We start from the raw sequence: 24,328 nt of genomic DNA, 5'->3' as shown, positions 1-24,328 counted from the left end.
GTGACAGGAGTTCCAAAAGTTAGCATAGAACAAGATGATGTGTGCAAAGGGTGTGCGCTTGGAAAATTTGCCAAAGCAACATTTCCAACGAGTGACAAATGTGCCAAGGGTGTGCTTGAGTTAATACATTATGATATATGTCGCCCATTGTATCTGAAATCCCTTAGGGGTTATGAGTATTTCATCATCTTCATTCATGACTACTCTAGGAAGACCTGGATGTACTTCGTGAAGATAAGGGACGAAGTTTTTAGTCGCTTCTAAGAGTTTAAGGCTCTTGTGGACAACATGACAAGAAAGAAGATAAAGGTGCTTCGTATGGATAATGGGGGCGAGTACGTGGAGAAAACCTTAAAGGAGTTTTGTGTGAAGGAGGTCATCAAGAGAGAGTGGACAACTCAAGGTTACATGGGAGCGGGAGCGACATTTTCAGAAGCTCCTAGTTTGGGAGCGAATCCAGAGTGTTTTGTATATAATATATATATTTTTTGTATTTTAATATTTTGATGCATATATGTCAACAAAATCATGTAGAATGATGAATTCGATATAAAAAACATAAAAATCATAGAGTGAACCATATAACAACAATCATCTAGAAGTTATAATCTTCATCAACCACGTCACAAGTTAGTAACATAGTAACATACAACATATTGAGTCTCATGATTCATCAATCTTAAAGTTTCAAGCTTTTAAAATACAATATATAGCATTTATCATCATTGATCACCAAAGTTGTACTTGTAAGCTAAGTGTAACCATTACAACAAATAATATCTAACATGAAATGAAATGTTATAAAATGAAATGAAATGAAACAACTTTCAACTTTCATGAAGCATCATATTCATAATTCATTACTAATGAGTTATAATTGCCAACTTCAAACTTCAAAATTAAATTGTCATATATTGTTTAAAAAATATCATAATAAATATGAAAGAGTCAATAGTTATAAAAACTACTAGAAACTAGAAAATACAAGTAAATCAGGATTTTTTTCAGGGTCTTGGGCCTCTTGCCACCACGAAAAATGTCTAATTTTTTGTCTTGTTGGAAAATCAAGATCTTTGTCATTAATATCACCCTTTAAGCATTAATATCCAGAGGTATCTTTGTCATTACCTCTGGATCTGTATAGGGATCTTTGTCATTAATATCACCCTCTAAGCATTACCATAAGATAGAAAAATGTAGCATGTCAAGTCAAGATTTTGTTTGAGTGATGCATACGTTTTTAGGAGGGTCATGATAGAGGAGTTTGACAACCAATGTCACTAACATCAGGGTACGTACATAGAGGGAATGGTGCTCTTGATTAAATACGAGTTCCATACCCTAATACATGACAAAATTCAATGGAAACATTGCAATCCTGAAATCCTGAAAAATTGATAAATCCGCTGGATTTTGAATGAATTCTAAAATTCTACTTTCTCCATATGAAATCCAAGGACGTCGGAACCACTCTCAAACATATTGAGTCATTTCATGGTAATGTTAAAAATTTAAGTAAAAGGATGAAAATGAAGATTAAGGAGAATGTCAACTTATACTTTAAGAATTTAACATTACTAGGAATCACATATCAATACTAGGGCCATAGGCTGCCCCACTCAAAACTTATTTGTTTCTTTGAAAAAGAATTGCATTTGGAATATCATTGCAATTTTTTTTTTTTTTGCAAAAAAGTCTAAATGCTCCCGAAAAGGCAGGGAGCGTTTTTTTTAGGGAGCGCTCTCCGGAGTCGAGCACGAATTGAGAGCGGGAACAAGAGGGGGGAGGGGCGCTCCCCCGCAACCCTGGGACAACTCCATATAACCCAAAACAAAATGGGGTAGCTGAGAGGAAAAACAAGACGATAGTTGGAGCAACAAGGGCAATGTTGTATGACCAGGGCATGCCTAGATTTCTATAGGCAAAGGCGTGTAGTACAATAATCTATATTCAAAACAGGGTTCTTGACACAAGGCGTTGGGGAAAATGACACCTGATGATGCGTTTACAAGAAAGAAGCTAGAAGTCGGGCACTTTAGGATTTTTGGCAGCATAGCTTATTGTCACGTGCCAAATAATCAAACCAAGTTGGATTCGACCGTAGAGGAGGAGAAAGCCTTCAGGATATCTCGCGAGTTGATGAGAGTGAGCCAATAAAAGCTCCAAGGGATGAACAAGGATCTCAGTCTTAGGGCTCTAATAAGAGTACAATGACTAGTACAGGTGTAGAGGAGAGTTCACAACGGGTGGAGTGGCAGGAGCAGGCAGAGGAGCTTGAGGCTCCACCCACCACCAATGGGATAAGGAACAAAGAGGTGCTTCAGACGTTGAAAAGATGAGTATGAGTTTGTGGGAGCTCCTAGATCGAGCACCAGGGATAGGGACTACCAAAAAGATATTCAGGGTACAAGGCGTTGATGAGCGAGCTCATTAACAATGACCCTTCCATTAATAGGAGGTTGCACAACATCAGGTGTGGTAGGATGCGATGGTGGAGGAGTACAACTCCATCATGCTGAATGATGTGCAGGATGTCGTGCCTAGACCATTGGATAGGGTAGTGGTTGGTTCCCATTGGATCTACAAGATCAAACACACTGCAATTGGTAGTGTGGAGAAGTATAAGGCTAGGCTCGTGGCCAAGGGTTTTGCTCAGAAGGAGGGCGCAGACTATGAGGATACATTCGCTCTAGTAGCCAGATACACTTCCATCAGGGTTGTGATCTCTCTAGCAGCACCTGTGGGATTGAACATTCACCAGATGGATGTCAAGACGACTTTTTTGAATGGAGTAATAGAAGAGGTGGTGTACATTGAACAACCAGAGGGATTTGAGATGCATGGGAGGGATACTCATGTATGCAGGTTGAAGAGAGCGCTATATGGACTCAAGCAAGCCCCCAAAGCATGGTATGGTTAGATCGATAGTTACTTGCAGTAGATGGGATTCGTGAAGAGTGAGGCAGATTCAAACCTCTACTATTTGATGGTAGGAGGTGAGCGTCTCATTCTCATATTGTATGTGGATGATCTATTTCTGATAGGGTCACTAGGGCTCTTAGAGGATTGTAAGAGGGACTTGGAAACAGATGAAGGATTTGGGGATGATGCATCATTTTCTAGGTCTGGAGGTATATGGCAGACAGATGGTGAGATCTTCCTTGGTCAAGGGAGATATGCTATGGAGATTCTAAAGAAATTCAGGATGCTAGACTGTAGATGCATGTCTACTCCTATGATTACCAATTGGAGGAAGATATATGCGTCTGAGCAAGATGCAGTGGACCCCACCTTGTATAGACAACTTATTGGCTCTCTGATTTATCTGGTCAAAACATGGTCAGACATTTGTTTCACGGTCAACACTCTTAGCAAGTTCATGGTTGAACCTTAGAGGGTACATTGGACAACATCGAAACATGTGCTGCAATATCTATGAGTTATAGTCAAGTATGGTTTGCAATTTACTAGAGGTGTGGTGTTAGGTTGATGGGATGCACAGAGGCAGATTGGGCAGGTAGTGTGGTGGATTGGAAAATCACCTCAGGGTATTCTTCAGTATTGGATCAGGGGTTGTTTGTTGGTACAATAGGAAGCTGAGCCGGTGGCATTGAGTTCTGCAAAAGGAGAATACATGTCAATGAGCATGGCTACATGTGAGGCTATGTGGCTTTGGAAGCTGCTAGTGACACTATGCGGTCAGAGGTTGGAGTCAACCAATATCTACTGTGATAATCAGAGTTGCATCAAACTCTCTAAGAATCCTGTGTTTCATGATAGGTTGAAACACATCGACATCAGATACCACTTCATTAGGGATTGTGTACAATGTGGATCAATTCGGCTACATTATGTTTCCACAGATTAGCAGTTTGCAGATATTCTGATGAAGGCCTTGGGTAAAGAAAAGTTTGTTTTCTTCAGGGTCAAGTTGGGAATAGTGGAGAACGCCTTCCTTGCTAAGAGGGGGTGTTAGTTTTTGTAGCCGATGGTGCTATGAGACTAAGGAACATAGGTGGATTAATTATATCTAATACCCAAAAAAAGTTTCCAAGTGAAATTGTCTTAATTAAATTAATTAGCTAGTTCAAATTATTTTTCTAAGTCTAACTTAGAGAAATGGGTTAATTAATCAGGATTAATTGAGAGACAAATCGATTTTGCTCTAGAGACTTATAGAAAAGTAATTTTTAGAAGTCAAGATTATCTTAGCCATCGATTGGAGTTTGATTGTAGCTGTTGACTCGTAAACAAGAGATTATAAGAGGAGATCGATGGGGCTTTTGGAGATCATTCGAACAAACATATTTGTAGTGATAGCAAGGGCGCAATGATAGCATGGGATACAATAGTAGCTAGGTTTTCACCAAGAGAAATTGAGGAGAGAATTTTCGGAGAAATTCTTTATAGTTATTTTGGTTTTCCTAGAGCTAGAAGGAGGCGAAATTATTCTACAGAAGGAAGACCGATTTGGGTTGTTTGAGTAGACAGTTTATCCAGTGCGAGTTGCAGGCGGCTCATTTCAGTTTCTAGTTGCCGGAGCTATTACCCGGAGGCAGTGCGAGTTGGCTTATCGAGTTGCTGGAGGCAATATTTTCTCATGAGGTTGATTTCTGAGGAGTGTGAGTTTCTGGAGGTCAGTTTGTATTTTCCAGATAGCTAGTGTGAGTTGCAAGAGGAGGTGCGAATAGCCTGGGAGAGGCCGAGTTGGTTTGCAGAGGGAAACTCTTTTCCCAGTTTGATTTGGTCAGTGAAAGTTGGATAAAATAATTTGCCGTAGCTTAGCAATGTTAGGCAAGCAATTTATGTAATCCTTGATTTGCTGAAGGAATAAAGTAAACCTTCATCTGCAGAACCGGTTTTCCCTTCAGGGTTTTTCCAGGGACAAATTGTCCAAAAATATTAATGTCAAATTTTGTGTGTTATTTTCTTAGTTCCTATGATTAATTATTTATGAAACTGCAGTTGTGTTGTTTGCAGTATTTGCCGTGAATTAATTTCTAGAAGACATAATCTGGAAAATGTAGAAGATTAATAACTAGTAACTGCAATAAATTTTTCACACTTTCTTCCAATCACCCCATAACCCATGCCAAAATGCCCAAATACAAACAAGCAGAAGCACCCGATTGCAAACTGAATATAGTACCTTTTGATCAGAAGTCCACCTTCCAACATGCGCTCTTGGCGAATGGGTGAGGAGACATATGACTGATGCAGGTGGCAGAGATATGAATGACACGTCACATTGGCTACACAGTGGCTCTCAGAGGCTATTGGCTGCCAGCTGGAATAGATGAATAGGAGAAAAGCTTCTTCTAGGGGTCACCCACTTTTGGTGGGTAACATGAACCAGGGCATTAAATTGAACAGGAACATGGTGATTGCTGCCTACATTAATCCCAAGTGGGGCAAAAAGTTGAGACATCACTTGCTGGTGCTGTTGCTTGGCCTCTTCCCAAAACTGTTCGTTCTCCATTGAGCCTTACCTGAAGACCTTGGGTTTGTGACATCAACCCAATTGCTCACAGGGTGGCAGGGTGAGCTAACTTTGATACCACTGTAATATCATAAGAAATGTTTTTTGCCTTCAGGGTTTCTATTCTGGCTAGGGTTTCTTTCAGTGAAGTGTTAACAACAGTATACATTCGTAACAGTGTGCAGGCATGCATATAAAAAAAATACAATAGCAATATAATTCTTCAAAAATCACATAAACTAGATATCATTTTGGGATTCAACTGCGTTAAGTAAGTCATTCACGTATGACCATATCCATGAGAGGTAGTCGTAACTGACTAAATTCTCATGATTTTTGAATAGTTCACTTAGCACTCATTGCGTCGGGTGATGCTCACAGGGGTGAAGAATTGGGATTGAAACTAGTGAAATGAATCACATAGCATCAATCATCACTTCCGGGGCTTGCACCCGGTAACCAGGACTTCCCAAGAGGTCACCCATCCCAGAACTCCTCTGGCTCAAGCGCGCTTAAACTGTCTAATGAGACAGGGAATATACACAACCAACATGCATAGTATAAAGTCAGATCATACTACAGTTGTATTGGACAGTAGTTATAATTCTCCAATATTTCCATCCATTCATATATCCTTGAGAGGTTAGAATCAATTCTACCATCCACTCATATCCTTGAGAGGTTAGAATTAATTCATACCTTTCCAACTGTGCTAACCACTTCATTAAAATAGGCCACATAAATCATTTTATTAACTATCACTGGATTGCCTCTATTCCTAACATCGCAAGTCACTCTATATTATGATCACATAACCATTTGAGTAGTTGGTTTGGTGGTTATATTGTGGTGATGATGATGATTACCACCCATTGAGACCAACTTAGGTCTGTTGGACCTTGAGAAAATTGATAAGGTATTAATTGATTTGTTTTTACATTTTGTTTCTACGGTTGAAAAGATTGGAGAGAAGCTTTCCTAGATATCTTTGGTTTTCCTGAGTTAACAAGTTAGGAGGGTTGGTAGTGTTACAAATATTTTGAAATTGAAACCTAATGTGTGCACATGATGGGTATTCTAAGGGAAAGTGCTTTTCATCCACCACCTTCTTAGTATCACAAAAATTACATATTCTTTCTTCTCATGGAGTTTTAGGTTTGGTCAAGCACATTTCTCTTTAAGTATTTCTATGCCCATTCTATCTCTGTAATATTTCGTTCCATGCTAGTTGAACTTTGTACAGTTGAGTAGAACCTGTTTTAAAGCCAATGGAACTCTGGACGTCTAGCTCTGGATGCCTCCAATGCTTTATCAACAATTGTTGTAAATTATAATATGTTGTTAAGAATCACTGTTGAGATGATTGAAAAGTTTCTAGTTGATTTTGCAAAATGATGCAGAACATGCAGGATGCTAAGAAGTTTTCTGAGGCATCCACTCGGTTTTGCTGTCTTATTAGTCTTGAACATATCCAGATGAATTAGTAGCAAATAAGTCTTCTTCAATTCGTGGATATTTTGGTTCTTTATACCTATTAGCTTTTTGCAGGGAGGGCATTTCCTCTACAGTGTTTTACTTATTTTTTCTTTTCTCAGGTTTTAGAAAATAAAACAGGGACTTTTAAATTCTTTCTATGGGAAAAAACATTTTATTGCTAGTTAGAAATATACATTATACAGAGCCTGACCAGGCTGAATGATTACAGGTTCTCAGCAGAAAGCTTTATCTTCCAGCTAAAGCTGCAGCACAGTCAGGGTCTGCTCCAATCCTATTCTTGGTTAAGCTTTATAAGTTATGCTTATGTAGCATACTTGACACTGTCAAATAGAAGTATCGAAATTTTGTTTCTATTTTACTCTGATACCAGTCCATACTTTATAAAATTCAAATCTTTGGTATTCAACAAATCGCATAGCATGTCAGAACTGTTAAAAGTTAGGGATAGATTGGTCTTTCTGTAAGTATAATATATAATAACATGATATTGATTACATTCAATTTGATAACGCAATGATTCAATGCTATTATCACAATATATTTCTTTCAAAACAGAAGGCAATGCATTTTTTATAGGGATATATTACCCATATGTATGTTTTAGCTCCGAGAACCAGTGAAACTGATTGCCAGGACTGATTCACAATTCAACCAAAAAAATTCCTGCCTGAGTGCAATTGCCGAGCTGGGGCAATAATATAACAAGCGAATCATGGGCTCAGAAGTGTCTCTATTTTTCACCAATAATGTCCAACAGTTATTCCTGAGCATAGGTTTCATTCTGTCACCAATAACCAACAGTCTGCATACACAATATCCTTTCTAGTCTCCTCTCTAGAACAATGGGAAAGAGGGAGATTTGACATTAGATTCATAGCATTGAAAACCCTTGCTAACTTCAACTAGATCAAGGGAGTAGAGCACATCATAGCAACAAATTCCTCTTACAAGCCTTCTCGCTAGAACAAAGCGAGAATCGCAGCAGCACAAGACTTCAACATTGAAGAGACTGCTGCTACAACCACGACTACATTGCTAGCCTATGGTAGTCTGCTGATTAGAACAACGTCAAAAACATATTTTCTCAAAGCTCGAATAAGTGAACAGTTAAACCAACATAGATCCATGTTAACCCCAGATCTATCAAGCTCTGAAAATGACCGAATCTCTGGAGGTGCAAACCTCTTTTAGAGTGCAAAAGTTAAAAAAGCTTTGCCCCTGGAGAGATTTGATCCCTCTTGGCACTTGATAGATCTGGGGTTAACATGGATCTATGCTGGTCATATATATATATATATATGCAATGCGTTAACTGTTGAATTTTTCTACAGGAGCATAGTAGAATACTGTTTTCTGATCTGATAATTACTACCTAGTGATCTTCAATCAATTTATCTCCTTCCACTGATATCATTGAACAATTATACAGAAAATATCAACAACAAATGCAGAGGAAACTGTAAAGATCATAGAAAGACAGCCATGCACAATAGAGACAATATTTTTACCTTGGGAGAAAAACCCAACAACTTTTCTTTAGGAGAAATTATTCTTCAGCAAGATTTAGAAATCAACATTTTTTCTAGAAATTTGTGCCAATAATCCAAGTTAACTTTCGGACAAACTTGGTCAAACTCATACTAGTCAACCTTGGTCAAATCTCTTCTATGGTCAAACTGGTCAAACTATTGCAACAAGCCTTGTGGCCTGTGGCCTATGCCTTTTGTAATATCCCAAACGAGATATTTTGCTAATTATGCAGAATTTTAACTCAACCAAACTTACTCCATAAAATTACCATTCAATTAATCAAAAGATTGCCATGTAAAATAGAACAACTAGAGTGCATGCAATTCAATGACACGATAAACAAAAATTATCTCAGCTTTTATTATAATAGATAAACTGGTTACATGCAAATATAACCAATATAGTTGAGATGAAAAGCTGGCCTCGAGAAATCTGCTCCAACGCTGCACCGACCCTCCCAAAACTGAACTGAAACCAATCACTGCACCTGTGAACTCTGGCTGAATCCACCAAGGAGATGAGGTGGATTTTCGTCCACTCTCACCAAAATCACCCAAGGGTTTCCGTCTTGGGGCTACCAATGAAGTAGAAAACTGGGTTCTCAAACTCTCATACTAGCAATTGCACCAGATGTTGCAAAGGAAACGCCATAAGGCAGGAGCATAGGAAAGAGTAGCATTAAGTTGTTACTCTTCCATGATGAAAGTGAAAGTGTCACCATGTTTCGCTAAAGAGTGTAAGTAGAATTTTGGATCTAGTTAAAGAGGGGTGTCTCAAGAATTGCATCATTGAATGCACTCTAGAGGTAGCAAAGATCTCAATCCTTAGCAATTATTGAGTAGAAGACCTTGATTTGGTCTTTTGGTTAAACACCAATATGTATTTGCACTCGGAACACGCGTTTGAAGTATTTTCTTACTTGAATGGTTGGAATTTATCCACACCCTATTTGTATATGCCAACTTTATTTGGGATTCAATATTTCTTGCAATTCATATAGCTCTCTTGGGTTTCATTCATATCCATTTACATTGTTCCCCAATTCAAACTCTAGAAAACATTTGTATCATTCTCTTTTTTACCGTTCTGTGGGGATCATAGTGACCTGCATCAAATGTTTTTGGATAAATTATAAGAAGATTAATTTGAAGCCAAAATATAAAGCTTTTGAACTCAAGGATGTTCAAAATCTCAAATGATTACCATACTATACCACAAGTATGGTAAATTTGAATAATGAAGTCAACACATCGGTCTTTGAAACCTAGAAAGTACTATGAGCCTAGACTAAGATAAGAAATCCTTGTTAATTGATGATATCAACAACCCACAAACAAGTGCTTAAAGTTTCTTTGGAAATTCAAATGGGTGTCCAAATAAAAAGATTCATGAGTTCATTTTTAACTAATAAAGCTTTAACATAAAACATCTTTCAAAAGAGATACTAATTAGTTAGCTCATGCTCCTTGGTTCTAATTTTCTTTTCGAAGCACTTCTTGTAAAAATAAAGATACCTTCAAAATTGTTGAATGAATTTAAAGATAAACACTTCTTAGAACAAACCTAACAGCGGGCCTAGTGCAGCGGGCACCATTGGTCCCAAGCTCGAAACTCATGGACCTTCATGATACTGTACAATTAATTCCTTTGTAACTCCAATTTTTATAGATTTCAGGTTGCAGATGGCTTTGTTCTACACAAACAATTTCCAAATTCTTCTGTATTAGCGTGTGCTCATAGAGGAGAAATATTATGGGTTCCAAGTGTAGCTGTAGTTGCTTCGGCTCCGCCATGGGAACAAAGGCCAACAGAACGATGTTGTTGGAATCTTTGTATTCCAAGTTAAAAAGGCGCATAAAACGAAAAAAGAAAAGAAAGTATTCTAGGCTGATCCCTTCCTCAAACTACGATGTCAAGATTTCCCCCAATCGCGTTATCAGCGCCAATTCAGAGGAGTTGGTTAAGATTGTTTCAGTTTCTCGAGATCAAGAATCGAATCCTGTAATTGTTTCATCTCTTGGGAAAGCAATATCTAGTAAGCGACAACCCGCCAAGAAGAAGAAAAATCCATTAGAATTCGATGCAGCAGAAATTAAGGTGAAATCACAAGACACAGAAGATATTTCTGTCAATTCACTCGAATTAGAAACTTATACTGAAGAGTTAGGTCCAAAGAAGATTTCCGTTGAAGAAGAGGAGGTTACAGAGAGAAATTTGGATCATCGGTCGTTGGTTCGAAACTCCACAGCATCTGGGTTCCCAACGGTAAGCAACCATAGGGACTTCGAATTTTAGTGCATGAACAACGATTATAACAAAGATAATCGCACCGAACAGGATAACTATATTCCCACCTGAATTTAGTTAGTGACCGCTTCGAGTAACCGTCTAGATATGCATGATGGAGGTACAATGGAATAACTAAAGTACCATCTGACTAACCACCCAGATATGCCGCATGGCTGAGGTATCGATCGGACCGTAGAACATAATTCTATCGTCTAACATAGAGATGGACAGCGGACAACTGCACATAGTGGCAGTTTATGGGAGTTGGTCTCAGAGGGGAAATGCCTTATGGCGTAACAAGAAGTAATATCAAATCCAAGATGTCCTCTAATGGCCTCCTCCTCTTTTATAAATTTGATGGACCCCTCTAGAACCTGCTATTTTATTATTATTTTAATCATGGAACACTTTTCCCTCTTTTATTTCAATTAAAATATTCTTTTTAATGTGGGAAAAGGTTAAATTGGCCACCATGCCTCCTCAGGTCACTGAAAATCACTTCTAACCATATTGTCCTATAGCTCTTTTCATTCCGATTCCAACGAGCTATTACACTAAGGTGTTCTGCCAAGTATTCGTCCCAAAATGCTTCCTTGAGCGTAATTAATTGAGCCAGGCCCATTAATAACTTTGTTTTTTGAAAGTTGTCGGAAGACAACGGAACGAAAGGCAAACTGTGTGGATGATGGAAAATATCAAGCGAATGCCATCAAACCTCATAAAAACTCCTCAAAACCCCTCCAAAAGTCCTTGGGCCCGCTGAGGACGCTAACTTGCACCTATGACATGTCTGCCCCCAACTCTGAAAGTCCATCCTATCCATGCCATAAGGAATACCAGAAAAAAGAACATTATAAATCCTCCCGCCCCAATATTGCTTGCCCTCAAGCAATTCATACCTGTGGACCAGTCTGGTGGCCCAATGTAAGTGAGACCCAATGCCTGGGTCCCATACAAACACTGGGTGATGGTATGCCTCTATGTCAACCCACCAATGAATGTACCCCTCAATGCCTGGTTCCCAAACCAATCTCTGACTGAACCTGTCATCAACCAATCCTCCTAGATCCCAATGCCACCAAGAACAAGTATCAATGCTCCATGGCTCTTGTTGTTCTATAACTCTAACCATGAGTGCTGCTCCATCCACCGCGTACCAACTCATCACCTCTCTCCAATCCAACCTCTGGCATAGGCCGAGGTCAACCCCACTTTGCTGATGTTAGGATAGTGCTATTGAAACGCTGATGAATTGTCGGTCCACAGCCCACTGGCCACTGAAACATGTAGTAAACCTCTCATCTAAGGGCTCTCGCTGTACTGTGCCCAAGACTAAGGATGATACTCCATCAAAAGTATACCAACTCATGATCTCTCGCCAATCCATCCAGTGGGAAGGATCAGGTGCATAAGCACTTATATATGTGACAAGTCTCCTATGTTGCACCGTGCCTCACCCACGCAACCCTACTTGGTCAGTCAACAATATCCATCGAGAAAACCTTGACTCTCTCCCTATAACGGGTACAAGTGGCCAAAACGTGCTGCAAGCCCTATCTATGTACTCCTGGAGAGGGTTGCTGCCTAAAAGTACTGTTGCTTTGCTAACTGCCTATGCATCTACCCACACCTCATCAATGGGTTGGCCCAAAGATGGATGCACCACCATCTCCAACAGCTCCTCCCTCCTTTGATCAGAAACTCCACGCTCCTGCTGTCTACTAGCCTCCTGCAAAACTACCCTGTCAACCTCCAAGACCTCCTGAGGACAAGTGCTGCAAACACTGCAACCCTGCTAACTGTCTGTCTGTACATTTGTCTGCTCCTCATCAATGGCTAACTCCAAGGGTGGCTGCTCATCCTCCTCCATCACGGGCTTAATATGAACCTCCTACTAGCTCTCCCCAAAAGGCTCATCATGTATATTGTGCACATCATCCTCCTCAACTGACTCATGCTCCACCATATGCTACTCATGTTGAATCATCACTGGTGACTCATCATCTTGAATGTCTTCCACGGGGTCCAATGACTGCTCATCATATCAATCGGGCCTGCTGTCAACGACTCTACATGACTCACGTGTATGAACCCATGGACCCGTCCAAAGAAGAATCCTCACCCTGAAGGTCAGAAGGAATCTCCACTTGCTCTACCTTTGTCATCTCCCTAGTTCCACTCAAGCATGAGTGGTCAGGTCCCCAAGGTCCCCTGCAGATGAAGCAAAGTCTCTTCATCCTCAGCTCATTCTTGCTGCATGATCCACCAAACCGGAGTAGGTCCTCCTTGGTCAATATTCTTCTGAGCAACTCAATGTTCTACGCAACCAACCTTTCAGCTAGTTCATAAGCAACAGGTGAGACCAATTGTTCTCCACTCCAAATGCTCAACAATCTAGTCCGCAACTCCCTACAAATGGCATCACGACCTCCCATACATGAAGACAAAATGGACTGCATATGTGTTATGACCTCGTCAGGATGATGTTTCCTAATGCTAAAGAAGCATTGGAACATCTGATGAATCAAACCATCACACTCCAGATCAAACATGATTTCATATGTTCTGACCATGGCCATGAATTCTAAAATCTCGAGCTTCTTCCCAAAGGTAGAGCCTGCATTTTTGTCCAAGTCCTGGAAAGTCTCTACTATCAGTCTGAAAACTCTCCTCATAACATCATCATTGTAAGGAGCTATAGGGGCAATTAGTCTCATGGTGTTACTAAGACAAGATGCAACTGGAAGTCTAACCCCTTCACAAGGTTCCTCCAAGAACTTTTGTTGTATGAGAGGAAGCATAACTGGTTTTAGAGGCCAAATCAGTTTCTTCCCTTCTAATTGGCTCACTTTGGAAATGAGTGCATCTAGTTGTTCAAGTTTGAAAAGAACTTTCCATGTGACCCTCATGTGTTTTAAATCTGTCCCAAGTGCAAGGATTTTGTGTCCTATTTCCTGCTCCTTTTGCACATCCTTGAGCTGCTCTTGCTGAAGAAGGGCATGAACCCCTCTTGAGAATGGTTTGCTGTTCTGTTGGTCTAATGAAGCATTGTTGCTTGGGGTCTTGAACTAATGTTGATTTAGTCCATTGAGGAGGCTCTTGAGAGTGTCTAGGGACTTTTGAAGGTCCATCTTAGAATCATGTCTTTGTTGAGCTAGCATATTGCTTTAAATTTTAAGAGAACTGACAAATAACAATAATGAAGACTGATTTAATATGGGCATTACATTACTTGGTAAGAAAATACATTACTGCAGGAGTTATAGAGAAAACCTGATATTCTGGTAATGAGATAAACTTCAATACAATGCTTAGCCAAGTTTGTTAATGCATAGGTCAAGTGCACTGGTTCTTTGCTCTAATCGTACTCAGTCTTTTCAACATCTCTGCCACATTGTTCTTCAAACCTCTGCAACCCTGACATATGACGATACTTATGAGAGGATTTACACAATACTGAGACATACTCTGCTTCAGACAGACTCCTCAATGTGCATAGAGTTTCTCTGGCAGTTGGATAATCTCCATAATTTTGCTTAGGTATGAGGTAAGCAATTGAAACTCCACATATGGCCTCATGTCCAATTTGGCTAGCTGTAGCAGCCTCAAAGTGTCTTAGAAACACTAAGAAGAGAAATATTCTTTAGCAGAGATGATATATATATATATATCCAGAAATTAAAGGGAGGACAGTACTTTATATACAACAGCCGAATAGGGAGTGACTTGTGACCTTCCTGCTTCACAGATCTTCAATGCCTAGCAACGAACAGGCTCTTGGCTTACCCAATAATTTACCTGACAATTTTGGTGAGCACGCCTTCCTTTTTTGGAACTATGAATCGGCCGCCGCTGTACTGGAAAAATGGATTCAAGCGCAGACAATTTTGGTCTTTGACGTGGCCCGATTAACGTGTGCTCTTCCCTCAACAACTAATCTATGTCGAGCTCCTTGATTACACAAATGCCAACACTTAATTTTGTTGATGACGGTCGTTGTCATCTGGGGACAATACGACAATTAATTAATTCTCCTCTACGTATTGGCCTCGACACTATAACGCATAAGCATCATGCACACTTTCTCCTTTGCCATACCTCGACCATCGACCTCTGCAAACTTGTCACACCTGCATACAATCTAATGCGACAGGGCATACCTTTCACGCAGACAACTAACCACTTACTTTTGATCCAATGCATGGATATTTCACACACTACATTGCTTATTCGAACACTCCACGATCCCGTAAAGCAATCTTGTACTATGGCTTGACATTGGTCTCTTTATTCGTTGTCGTCGTCGTCACTGTGGATCAGTCTGCGATTATATTCCGGCTCTGCCCAAGTCAATCTCAGACTTATCATTGCACCAACTGAACGCAACTATACTTAGGATCTCTCTGCATCCCTGTAATATTCTTCACACGTCGTCCCCTATTACTGTAGTTTGCCACTTCACCCATTTCCAAATTGGTCTGGGACTTAATCTCCTCTCGATCGAGCCCACCTTTGTTCAATGTGCTGATGGATGATCGATTGATCCATATGCAATCTCTAATGCTTGCGGGAAATCCGGTCACGTGGCCATGCGTACTCTTTCACCTTTGACTTCAAAAGCTAGGTCGATACACCAACGTGCAGATCGCAGGGCATCCAATATGCACTGTGTGCGTAACAACAACGCGGTATATATATATATATATATATATATATATATATAATTTTTTGGCTCTCTCTGTAATGAATATGGTCCTACAAAAAATGTGGTTGCTTCAAGTGAACACTACTCTATTATCGACCTCAATAGAATTTTGGAACTCAGTAACAATAAAATTTGACTCATGAAGATAATTTCGGGCATCAATTCAATCCTCCGACAACGTTTCCTCAATCTGCATGCATAATCAATCTGATTTAGGGCGAATTCGGTTCCCAAAAATGCGTCTTCTTGACAGAATTTAGTTACTATTGTGAAAATATTCACGCCCACAATTGCCACGGGCCTCAGAGATTTTGAAATGGCGGTCCAACAAGTGGCTTCTTAAAAAAAATTTGGCAGTCGGTTCTTTCAAATTTTGACGGAAATCACAATGACTTCATAAACCCAGACTTTGATAAAAATATATTTAGCCCCCAAATAATTCGCCTAACTCTGTGGGACTTGGAATAAATTTTTGCGTCCCCCACTTAAGATTAAAATTCACACGCTACTTTTCGGTGGCTCAGATGTCAATTTGTTGAACTTTTATTGTGCATTCAACAATTTGTCAAAATTTTGTAGGACATTTACTGGGAAAAATTTGTCAAGCCCTTTTGCAATTTTGTTTTGTTTTGTTTTGCTCCATGTATTGAGTTCTCTGCTTTTTCGGCAAAACCCTTTAATAATAATAGCTGCAACTGAAAAACCCGCAGGTTGAGCCAAGACCAAGGCTCTGATACCACTTTAATATCCCAAACGGGATATTTCGCTAATTACGCAGAATTTTAACTCAACCAAACTTTCTCCATAAAATTACCATTCAATTAATCAAAAGATTGGCATGTAAAATAGAACAACTAGATTGCATGCAATTCAATGATACGATAAGCAAAAATGATCTCAACTTTTATGATAATAGATAAACTCGGTTACTTGCAAGTATAACCAATATAGCTAAGATGAAAAGCTGGCCCCGAGAAATCTGCTCAAATGCTTCACCGACCCTCCCAAAACTGAACTGAAATCAATCACTGCATCGGTGAACTCTGGCTGAATCCACCAAGGAGATGAGGTGGATTTTCGTCCGCTCTCACCAAAATTACCCGAGGGTTTACGTCCTGGGGCTACCAATGAAGTAGAGATTCGGGTTCTCAACCTCTCATATAAGAAGTAATATCAAATCCAAGATGTCCTCTAATGGCCTCCTCCTCCTCTTTTGTAAATCTGATGGACATCCCTAGAACCTTCTATTTTATTATTATTATAATCATGGAGCACTTTTCCCTCTTTTATTTCAATTAAAATATTCTTTTTAATGTGGGAAAAGGGTAAATTGGCCACCATGCCTCCTCAGGGCACTGAAAATCACTTCTAACCATACTGTCCCGAGATCTTCTCGTTCCAGTTCCAACGAGCTATTACACTAAGGCGTTCTGCCAAGTATTCGTCTCGAAATGCCACCTTGAGCGTAATTAATTGAGTCAGTCCCATTAATAACTTTGTTTTTTGAAAGTTGTCGGAATGCAACGGAACGAAAGGCAAACTATGGGGATGATGGAATATACCAAGCGAATGCCATCGAGCCTCATAAAAACTCCTCAAAACTCGTCCAAAAGTCCTTGGGCCCGCTGAGGACGCCAACTTGCACCTGTGACCTGTCTGTTGATCTAGATTGTCATTGATGTCAATATGGCAATATTCTAGATGCTAAATAATGATATGAAGCCAAGGAGAAGCAGAGCAGATTTGTGAAAAAATTGGAACAAGAAGCCAAGGAGCGAAGCCATAGGAAAGCCAAGGAGCGAAGCCAAGCCATGAGTAAGAGTCTGTTACAAACTGTTCTTATTAAGATATCGCATGAAATATCGGAGGAGCCAACATATCAAAGGAGTTAACATTAGAGGAGCCATATTGGGAGTATCGCATGTAATATATGCCCAAGAAGTCCTGCAAAGAGGAAGAATTCATCAGAAGGAGCAAAGAGGAACACGCAGCGAGGAAAGAGCCAACAGGAACAACAACTGTCGGAAGAGCGGGGGTAGGAAAGTATGACTCAAGTCCTGCACTCGTGAAGTCCTGCAAACCGTCGTTTGTGATAAAGTTGTGGACCCGGTTGAGTTATCAAAAGAAGCTTATTGGAACACCGCATCGCAAGTTATGAAAGGCTTGTCACATTGAATCCCCTGACTGCGATATAAGGTGCAGACCCGATCGCTCCATTATAAACCGCCCTATTGTAATATCGCATCCGCGTGGACCCGTTATATTATTGTGGACTCGTTACACCATTACAACATGATTTAATGTTATATCGCATCCGCATTGGAAGTCATGTATTAAAAAGGAATGCCACTTGAAATTTGCGATTGCGATATATATATACGGACCCACGGGACCATTACAATACGCTGTAATACAACATCGCATCCGCCACATCGCAAGTTTTTAAAGCTATTGTCACATTAAAACCCCGATTGTGATATAAGTATGCGGACCCGCTGCATCATTATATTACGTCCTAAAGAAATATCGCATCCGTCGCATATCGCAAGTCTTGAAGAGATGTAACAATGGAAAACCGCCGATTGCGATAAGGTTATGGACCCGATGGGTATATTAACTACTATTTAAGATCGCATCGCATCCGCTCCATCGACAGTAGTGGAATCACTGCGTTATGTGCGAACCTCCGAAAAACTGCGATTGCGATTAAGGTGATGATGTGGCTGGTGGGACCACCCATTATATGGTTTTGTTTTTAACTATGTTGATATATGAAGATTTTATGATGTTGATATCAGAGAACAGAGTATGTTATGGGCACGACTTATAAAAGACCTTCGGAAGCTGCGATTGCGATTAAAGGAATGACGTGGCATGTGGATCTCCAATATGGTTTTTTAATATGCAACACTTTTGTAATTCGACCTCTCTTCCGAATGAACGCGTCCTTCGAGTATTGGTGAATTCGAAGAGACAGAGGAAGCCGAAGAGCGAGCGTAGAGGAAGCCGAAAGATCAAGCGAGCGAAAAGGAAGCCAAAGGTCAGGCGTATCGAGCATATATAACAGAGAACAAGGAAAGTTTATTGGTTGGTGAAATTGTAAGAAACAGAGGAAGCCGAAGGTCTGGCAGACGTGGAAGAAGCAGGAGGACAGAAGTAAGTCATAGGTCTAGCAGGGTTGGGAGCAGAGAATTACTACCAAACAGATCCAGACAATTTACAGCAGAGGGTTGGAGCCCTTGGGGTTGGTGCCTCAGAACTGGAAGGATTGGTGTCCTGGGAGTTGGTGCTCCTAAATCCAAGGTTGGTGCCTTGACAAGACAGGGTTGGTGCTCTGGAGGTTGGAGCCTCACAAAAAGTCCAAGTTGGTGCTTGGCAACTGGTTGAAGCTATATATATACATTGTACTTGATTTATTGCAAAGATTATATTAATAAAAGCATTCATTCCTGTTATTTATTTCTGTGTTCTAAATATAAATGATTTAACTGAAAAATTAACAATTGAAAAGAAATACTGATTCACCCCCCCTCTCAGTATTTCCAACAATTGGTATCAGAGCGGGCTTCTTCATATCAGCCTAACAGCTTGAAGAAGGATTCTTAGTCATGATGAGAAATCAAGAAGTGTCAGGAAGACCTCCCCTGTTCGATGGCACAAATTTTGGTTTTTGGAAAAAGAGAATGTCCTACTACTTAATGTCCTTTGGACCTGAATTTTGGCATTCGGTTTTAAATGAGTACACAGCTCCATCCACTCTTCCAACAGATTAAGACGAAAGGAAAGCCTACATTGCAAATGCAAAAGCCTTAAACTCCATCACTAGTGGAATCACTAATTTTGAATTTACAAAAGTCATGAATTGTAACTCGGCCAAAGAAGTATGGGATAAGCTAATTAGCTTATACGATGGGGACTCCAAAGTTAAGAAGGCTAAGCTTCAAACTCATAGAAGGCAATTTGAAAGTCTGAAAATGGATGATGAAGAAGATATTGCATCATACTTTCTCCGAGTAGCTGAAGTAGTCAACTCTCTTAAAGGATTGGAAGAAAACATTGAAGAAAGCACTATTGTTCAAAAGGTCTTAAGATCTCTCCTAGATAGATTTGACTCCAAAGTAAGTGCTATAGAAGAAATGAAGGATCTAGATACTCTCAAGATGGATGAACTTCATGGAATCCTCATTGCCTATGAGATGAGAAAAGGATGCCCAAGTTCCAAAGATGTAGCATTCAAGGCCTCAAAATCAAAAAAGGGGAAAGAATGGAATGCTAGTAGTGATGACTCCGATGTTGAATCCGAATTGGCGCAATTTGTACGAAGACTAAAGAAAGGATCTAAGCTAAAAGGTAAGTACCCTCTTATTTGTTTCAAATGTGGAAAAATAGGTCATTATGCTGCAAAATGTCCTCATAAGCATGATGGTGATGGTGAGGAAAATTCTTAAAGGATGGTATACAAAAAGAAAGGGTTCAATAAGAAGAATTTATTCTCTAAGCAAGATGAGTATGATGAAGATGAATTTGTAGTCATCAAAAAGAAATCAACTAATCAGTGCCCTCACTGCAAAGGAGGTAATGAAGACTTAGATGAAGAAAATGACCATGCTGGAAGCCAAGAAGTATTATTCATGGCATTCACAAATGATGATGATTCAGGGCTAGAAGGAAATGTAGATGAATTGTTAATGAGTGCCATTGAAGAAAATGAGAAATTATGAAATAAAATCATCTTTTTCAAGGTAGAAAACGAGGAAACAAAAAGAAGGGAAGACCTCTTGAAAAATAAGCTAAAAGAAAAAGAAGCAGTTTGTGAAGAACATGAAGCCAAAATAGTATCTCTGAGGAAGGAATTGGAGCAAGTCAAGAAGGGTTGGGAAAGCTCTCAAATACTTGACACTCTCCTAAATAATCAAAAACCTCAACATGACAAATCTGGAATAGGTTATAAAGGAGAATCATCAAGTACTATGAACAATGCAAAAAGCTATGTCGACGTACTTTCCAGCAACCCAAAAGAAGAAAGATTATTTCATCAAAGGCCTGTCTCAGATCCAAAGAAGGAAGAGAGAGTAACTCCAAGGAAGAATGTTGATTCGAATCATGGCCATTACAACAGGTACAAAACATTATTTCATCAACGGCCCATCTCAAATCCAAAGGATGAAGAGGGAGTAACTCCAAGAAAGAATGTTGATTCAAATCATGGCTATTACAACAGGTACAAAACTATCTTTTTTGGGCATTGTTTTTATTGTAAAAATTTTGGTCATCAAGCTAGACATTGCATGGCCCGTAAGAACGAAACACAAAAATTGAAGGATCAAACAAACAAATCATATGGTCCCAAAGGGCAAGGACAAATCAAGACCTACAACTCTTTTGATCCCTTGGCCAAATTTGATCAAATTTGCTCATTATTGGACACAATGAACAAAATTGCCCCCTCAAAAGAAGAAAAGCAAAAAATGAGAATCCCAGCACGAATAAATGTGGTCTAGCTCTATGTGCTCACAGTGATGAAAATCATTGGTTTGTGGATAGTGGGTGCTCCAGACACATGACAAGGGACAAAAGGAAGTTTGTCTCATTGAACAAAAAGGAAGGAAATGTATCCTTTGGAAGTGGATCTGCCAAAATTGCTGGAAAAGGAACTGTTACCCTTATTAATGGAAAAGGAAAAGCTCAAAATGCTACTAAACGGGCTCAAACACAATCTCCTGAGTGTTAGCCAAATCTGTGATCAAGGACATAAAGTTGTCTTTAGCACTAAAGACTGTGAAATAAGGAACTCTTCCTTAGGGGAACTTGTGGCGAAAGGGGTTAGAACACCAAACAACATCTACATTTTGAACAAAATTCAAGAAGATAAATGTTACTTAAGTCAAATAGATGAAAGTTGGCTGTGGCACAAGCGACTTGGACATGCAAGCTTCGATAACTTGATCAATATCAACAAGATTAATGCAGTACGAGACATCCCAAAGTTATTCAAGCCAAATCAAGGAGTATGTGGTCCATGTCAACATGGAAAGCAAACTAGAACCAGCCACAAGACCAAAGAGTTTTCTACATCAAGACCAAGCGTTTGGAGATCATCCATGTTGATTTATGTGGACCAACTAGAACTCGGCACTCCAAGGAGAAAGGTACTTTGCTTTATTTGTTGATGACTATACTAGAATGATGTGGGTATATTTCATAAAATATAAATCCGAAGCATTTGAGTGTTTTAAGAATCTTAAAGCTCTTGTAGAAAATGAAAAGGACTCTAAGATTAAGTGTCTTAGAACAAACAGAGGGGGAGAATTCACATCAAAAGAATTTGATGAATTCTGTAAAGAACATGGAATCGAAAGAGAACTCTCTGCTGCCAGAACACCCAAGCAAAATGGGGTAGTTGAAAGAAGAAACTGAACAGTTCAAGAAATGGCAAGAACAATGTTAATAGGAACTAACTTGCAACCAAAATTCTGGAGAGAAGCAGTTGAGACAGCTGTCTATACCTTGAATCGAACTCAATTAAGACCAAATAATGAGAAGACTCCCTATGAATTATGGAAAGGAAGACTTGCCTCAGTAAAATACTTCAAGATTTTTGGAAGCAAGTGCTTCATAAAAATAAATGATGGCTCACCAGGAAAATTTGATTCTCGGGTTGCCGAAGGGATCTTCCTTGGATATTCTACAAGGAGCAAAGCCTACAAGTGCTACAATAATCGACTATGGAAGATAGTGGAAAGCATTGATGTGAAGATTGATGAAGACCTTCCACAAAAAGAAATTGAAGAACATGAAGTTGACCCTCTCATTGAAGAAGAACCTGAAAAAGAAGAAAAATATCAAGAAAAACCCAAGGAAAAAGAACCATCTCAAACCCCTTCAAAGATGAAGTTTCTCCAAAAATATCACCCAGAAGAGTAGATTATTGGCAATATAGATGAAGGGATGCAAACCCGAAGAAGGATGACAAGTACATTAAAGAAAAATGATGTTGCTCTACTATCCATGATAGAACCAGAAACATTTACTCAAACAAGTAAGGATCCTTATTGGGTAAAAGCCATGGAAGAAGAAATGTCTCAAATCGAGAAGAATGAGACATGGGAGCTGGTACCTCGTCCAAAGGATAAAAATATAATTGGAACCAAGTGGGTGTTCAAAAACAAAATGAATGAAGATGGACAAATCATCAGAAATAAGGCAAGGCTTGTTTGTAAAGGCTATTCACAAATTGAAGGAATTGACTTTGAAGAAACCTTCGCACCAGTAGCTCGTGTGGAAGCTATCAGGATGTTCTTGGCATTCTCTTGCTCAAAAGGATTTAAAATCTATCAAATGGACGTAAAATCAGCGTTTCTGAATGGGGAACTCAAGGAAGAAGTCTACATGGAGCAACTAGAAGGGTTTAATCTAGTAGAAGGAAAAGACTTTGTTTGTAAGTTGAAAAAGACATTATATGGGTTGAAACAAGCTCCTAGAGCTTGGTACGCAAGATTGGATCACTATCTACAACAACAAGGCTTCAAGAAGGGGGTAGCAAGAAGTAATCTCTACATAAAGACGGATTAGGATAAGTTACTAGTGACACTTGTCTATGTTGATGATCTGATTTTTGCTAGTAATAATGATGAAATGAGCAATGAGTTTGCTCAAAATATGTCAAAAGAGTTCGAGATGTCGATGATAGGAGAGTTATCTTACTTCCTTGGACTACAAGTATCTCAAACCATGGCAGGGATGTTCATATCTCAAGCCAAATATCTTAAAGACATGCTTAAAAGATATGGAATGGAAGACTGTGCACCCATGAGCACACCTATGACCACAGATTGCAAATTAAGCAAAGATGATGACTCCCCTCCGGTAGATGCAACTCATTACAGGTCAACAATTGGAGCCCTTCTATACTTAACAACTACAAGACTTGAATGGTGGGAAGGTTTCAATCAGCTCCTAAACAATCCCATTTGATGGCTGTAAAAAGAATTCTCAGATACTTGAAAGGAACTCCTGATTTCAGTCTTTGGTACCCTAAGAGCTCAACTCTTACTGTGACCGCATACACCGATGCTGATTGGGCCGGAAGTGTCGATGATCGAAAAAATACTAGTGGAAACACATTCTTCCTGGGAGACTGTCTAGTATCTTGGCTCAGCAAAAAACAGACATCCATATCACTATCTACAGCTGAAGCCGAGTATATAGCTGCGCAAATTGTTGTACTCAAATATTATGGATGAAGGAAGCTTTGAAAGATGTCAACATAGGTACAAATCAACCAATCACCATCTATTGTGATAACACAAGTGCTATCAGCCTCAGCAAAAATCCAGTGATGCACTCAAAGACCAAACATATACCAATCAAGTATCATTTCCTTCGTGAACAAGTAGCTGAACAAAACATCATCTTGGAATATATCAATACTAAGGAGTAGATAGCTGATATTTTCACAAAACCTCTTCCTCGAGAAGCATTTGAACATCTTCGTCAAAAGATGGGGGTTATTTCTTTAGCATCACATTAAGTTGATTCATAAAGATGTTGCATGACAGGGGGAGCAGTTCGACAGGGGGAGTCCTTGTGCATTCCTTTGCCATTGATGTCAAAGGGGGAGAGAAGAAGAATATTGCCATCAATAACAAAGGGGGAGATTGTTGATCTAGATTGTCATTGATGTCAATATGGCAATATTCTAGATACTAAATAATGATATGAAGCCAAGGAGAAGCAGAGTAGATCCGTGAAGAAACTAGAACAAGAAGCCAAGGAGCAAAGCCATAGGAAAGCCAAGGAGCGAAGCCAAGCCATGAGTAAGAGTCTGT

The 24,328-nt window shown here is 39.6% G+C and overlaps 1 protein-coding gene across 2 annotated transcripts in view; it reads left to right on the top strand.

The window, feature by feature from the left end:
- Positions 1–24,328, top strand: part of LOC149186349 (S-adenosyl-L-methionine-dependent methyltransferases superfamily protein) — a 242,152-nt gene that overhangs the window by 21,012 nt on the left and 196,812 nt on the right. For both annotated transcript variants that reach the window (XM_089410976.1, XM_089410975.1), the window contains exon 4: positions 7,185–7,234. In XM_089410976.1, the coding sequence (XP_089267102.1) occupies positions 7,185–7,234 (50 nt within the window). The remainder of the gene's footprint in view (positions 1–7,184; positions 7,235–24,328) is intronic.

The sequence above is a fragment of the Pinus tabuliformis genome, chromosome 3_1, assembly GCF_031772625.1.
Source record: "Pinus tabuliformis cultivar Carrire ecotype Pingquan chromosome 3_1, CPIR1, whole genome shotgun sequence".
In the NCBI taxonomy this organism is placed as follows: domain Eukaryota; kingdom Viridiplantae; phylum Streptophyta; class Pinopsida; order Pinales; family Pinaceae; genus Pinus; species Pinus tabuliformis.
Note: the sequence above shows the minus strand (reverse complement) of the source record. Positions and strands in the feature narration are given on the sequence as shown.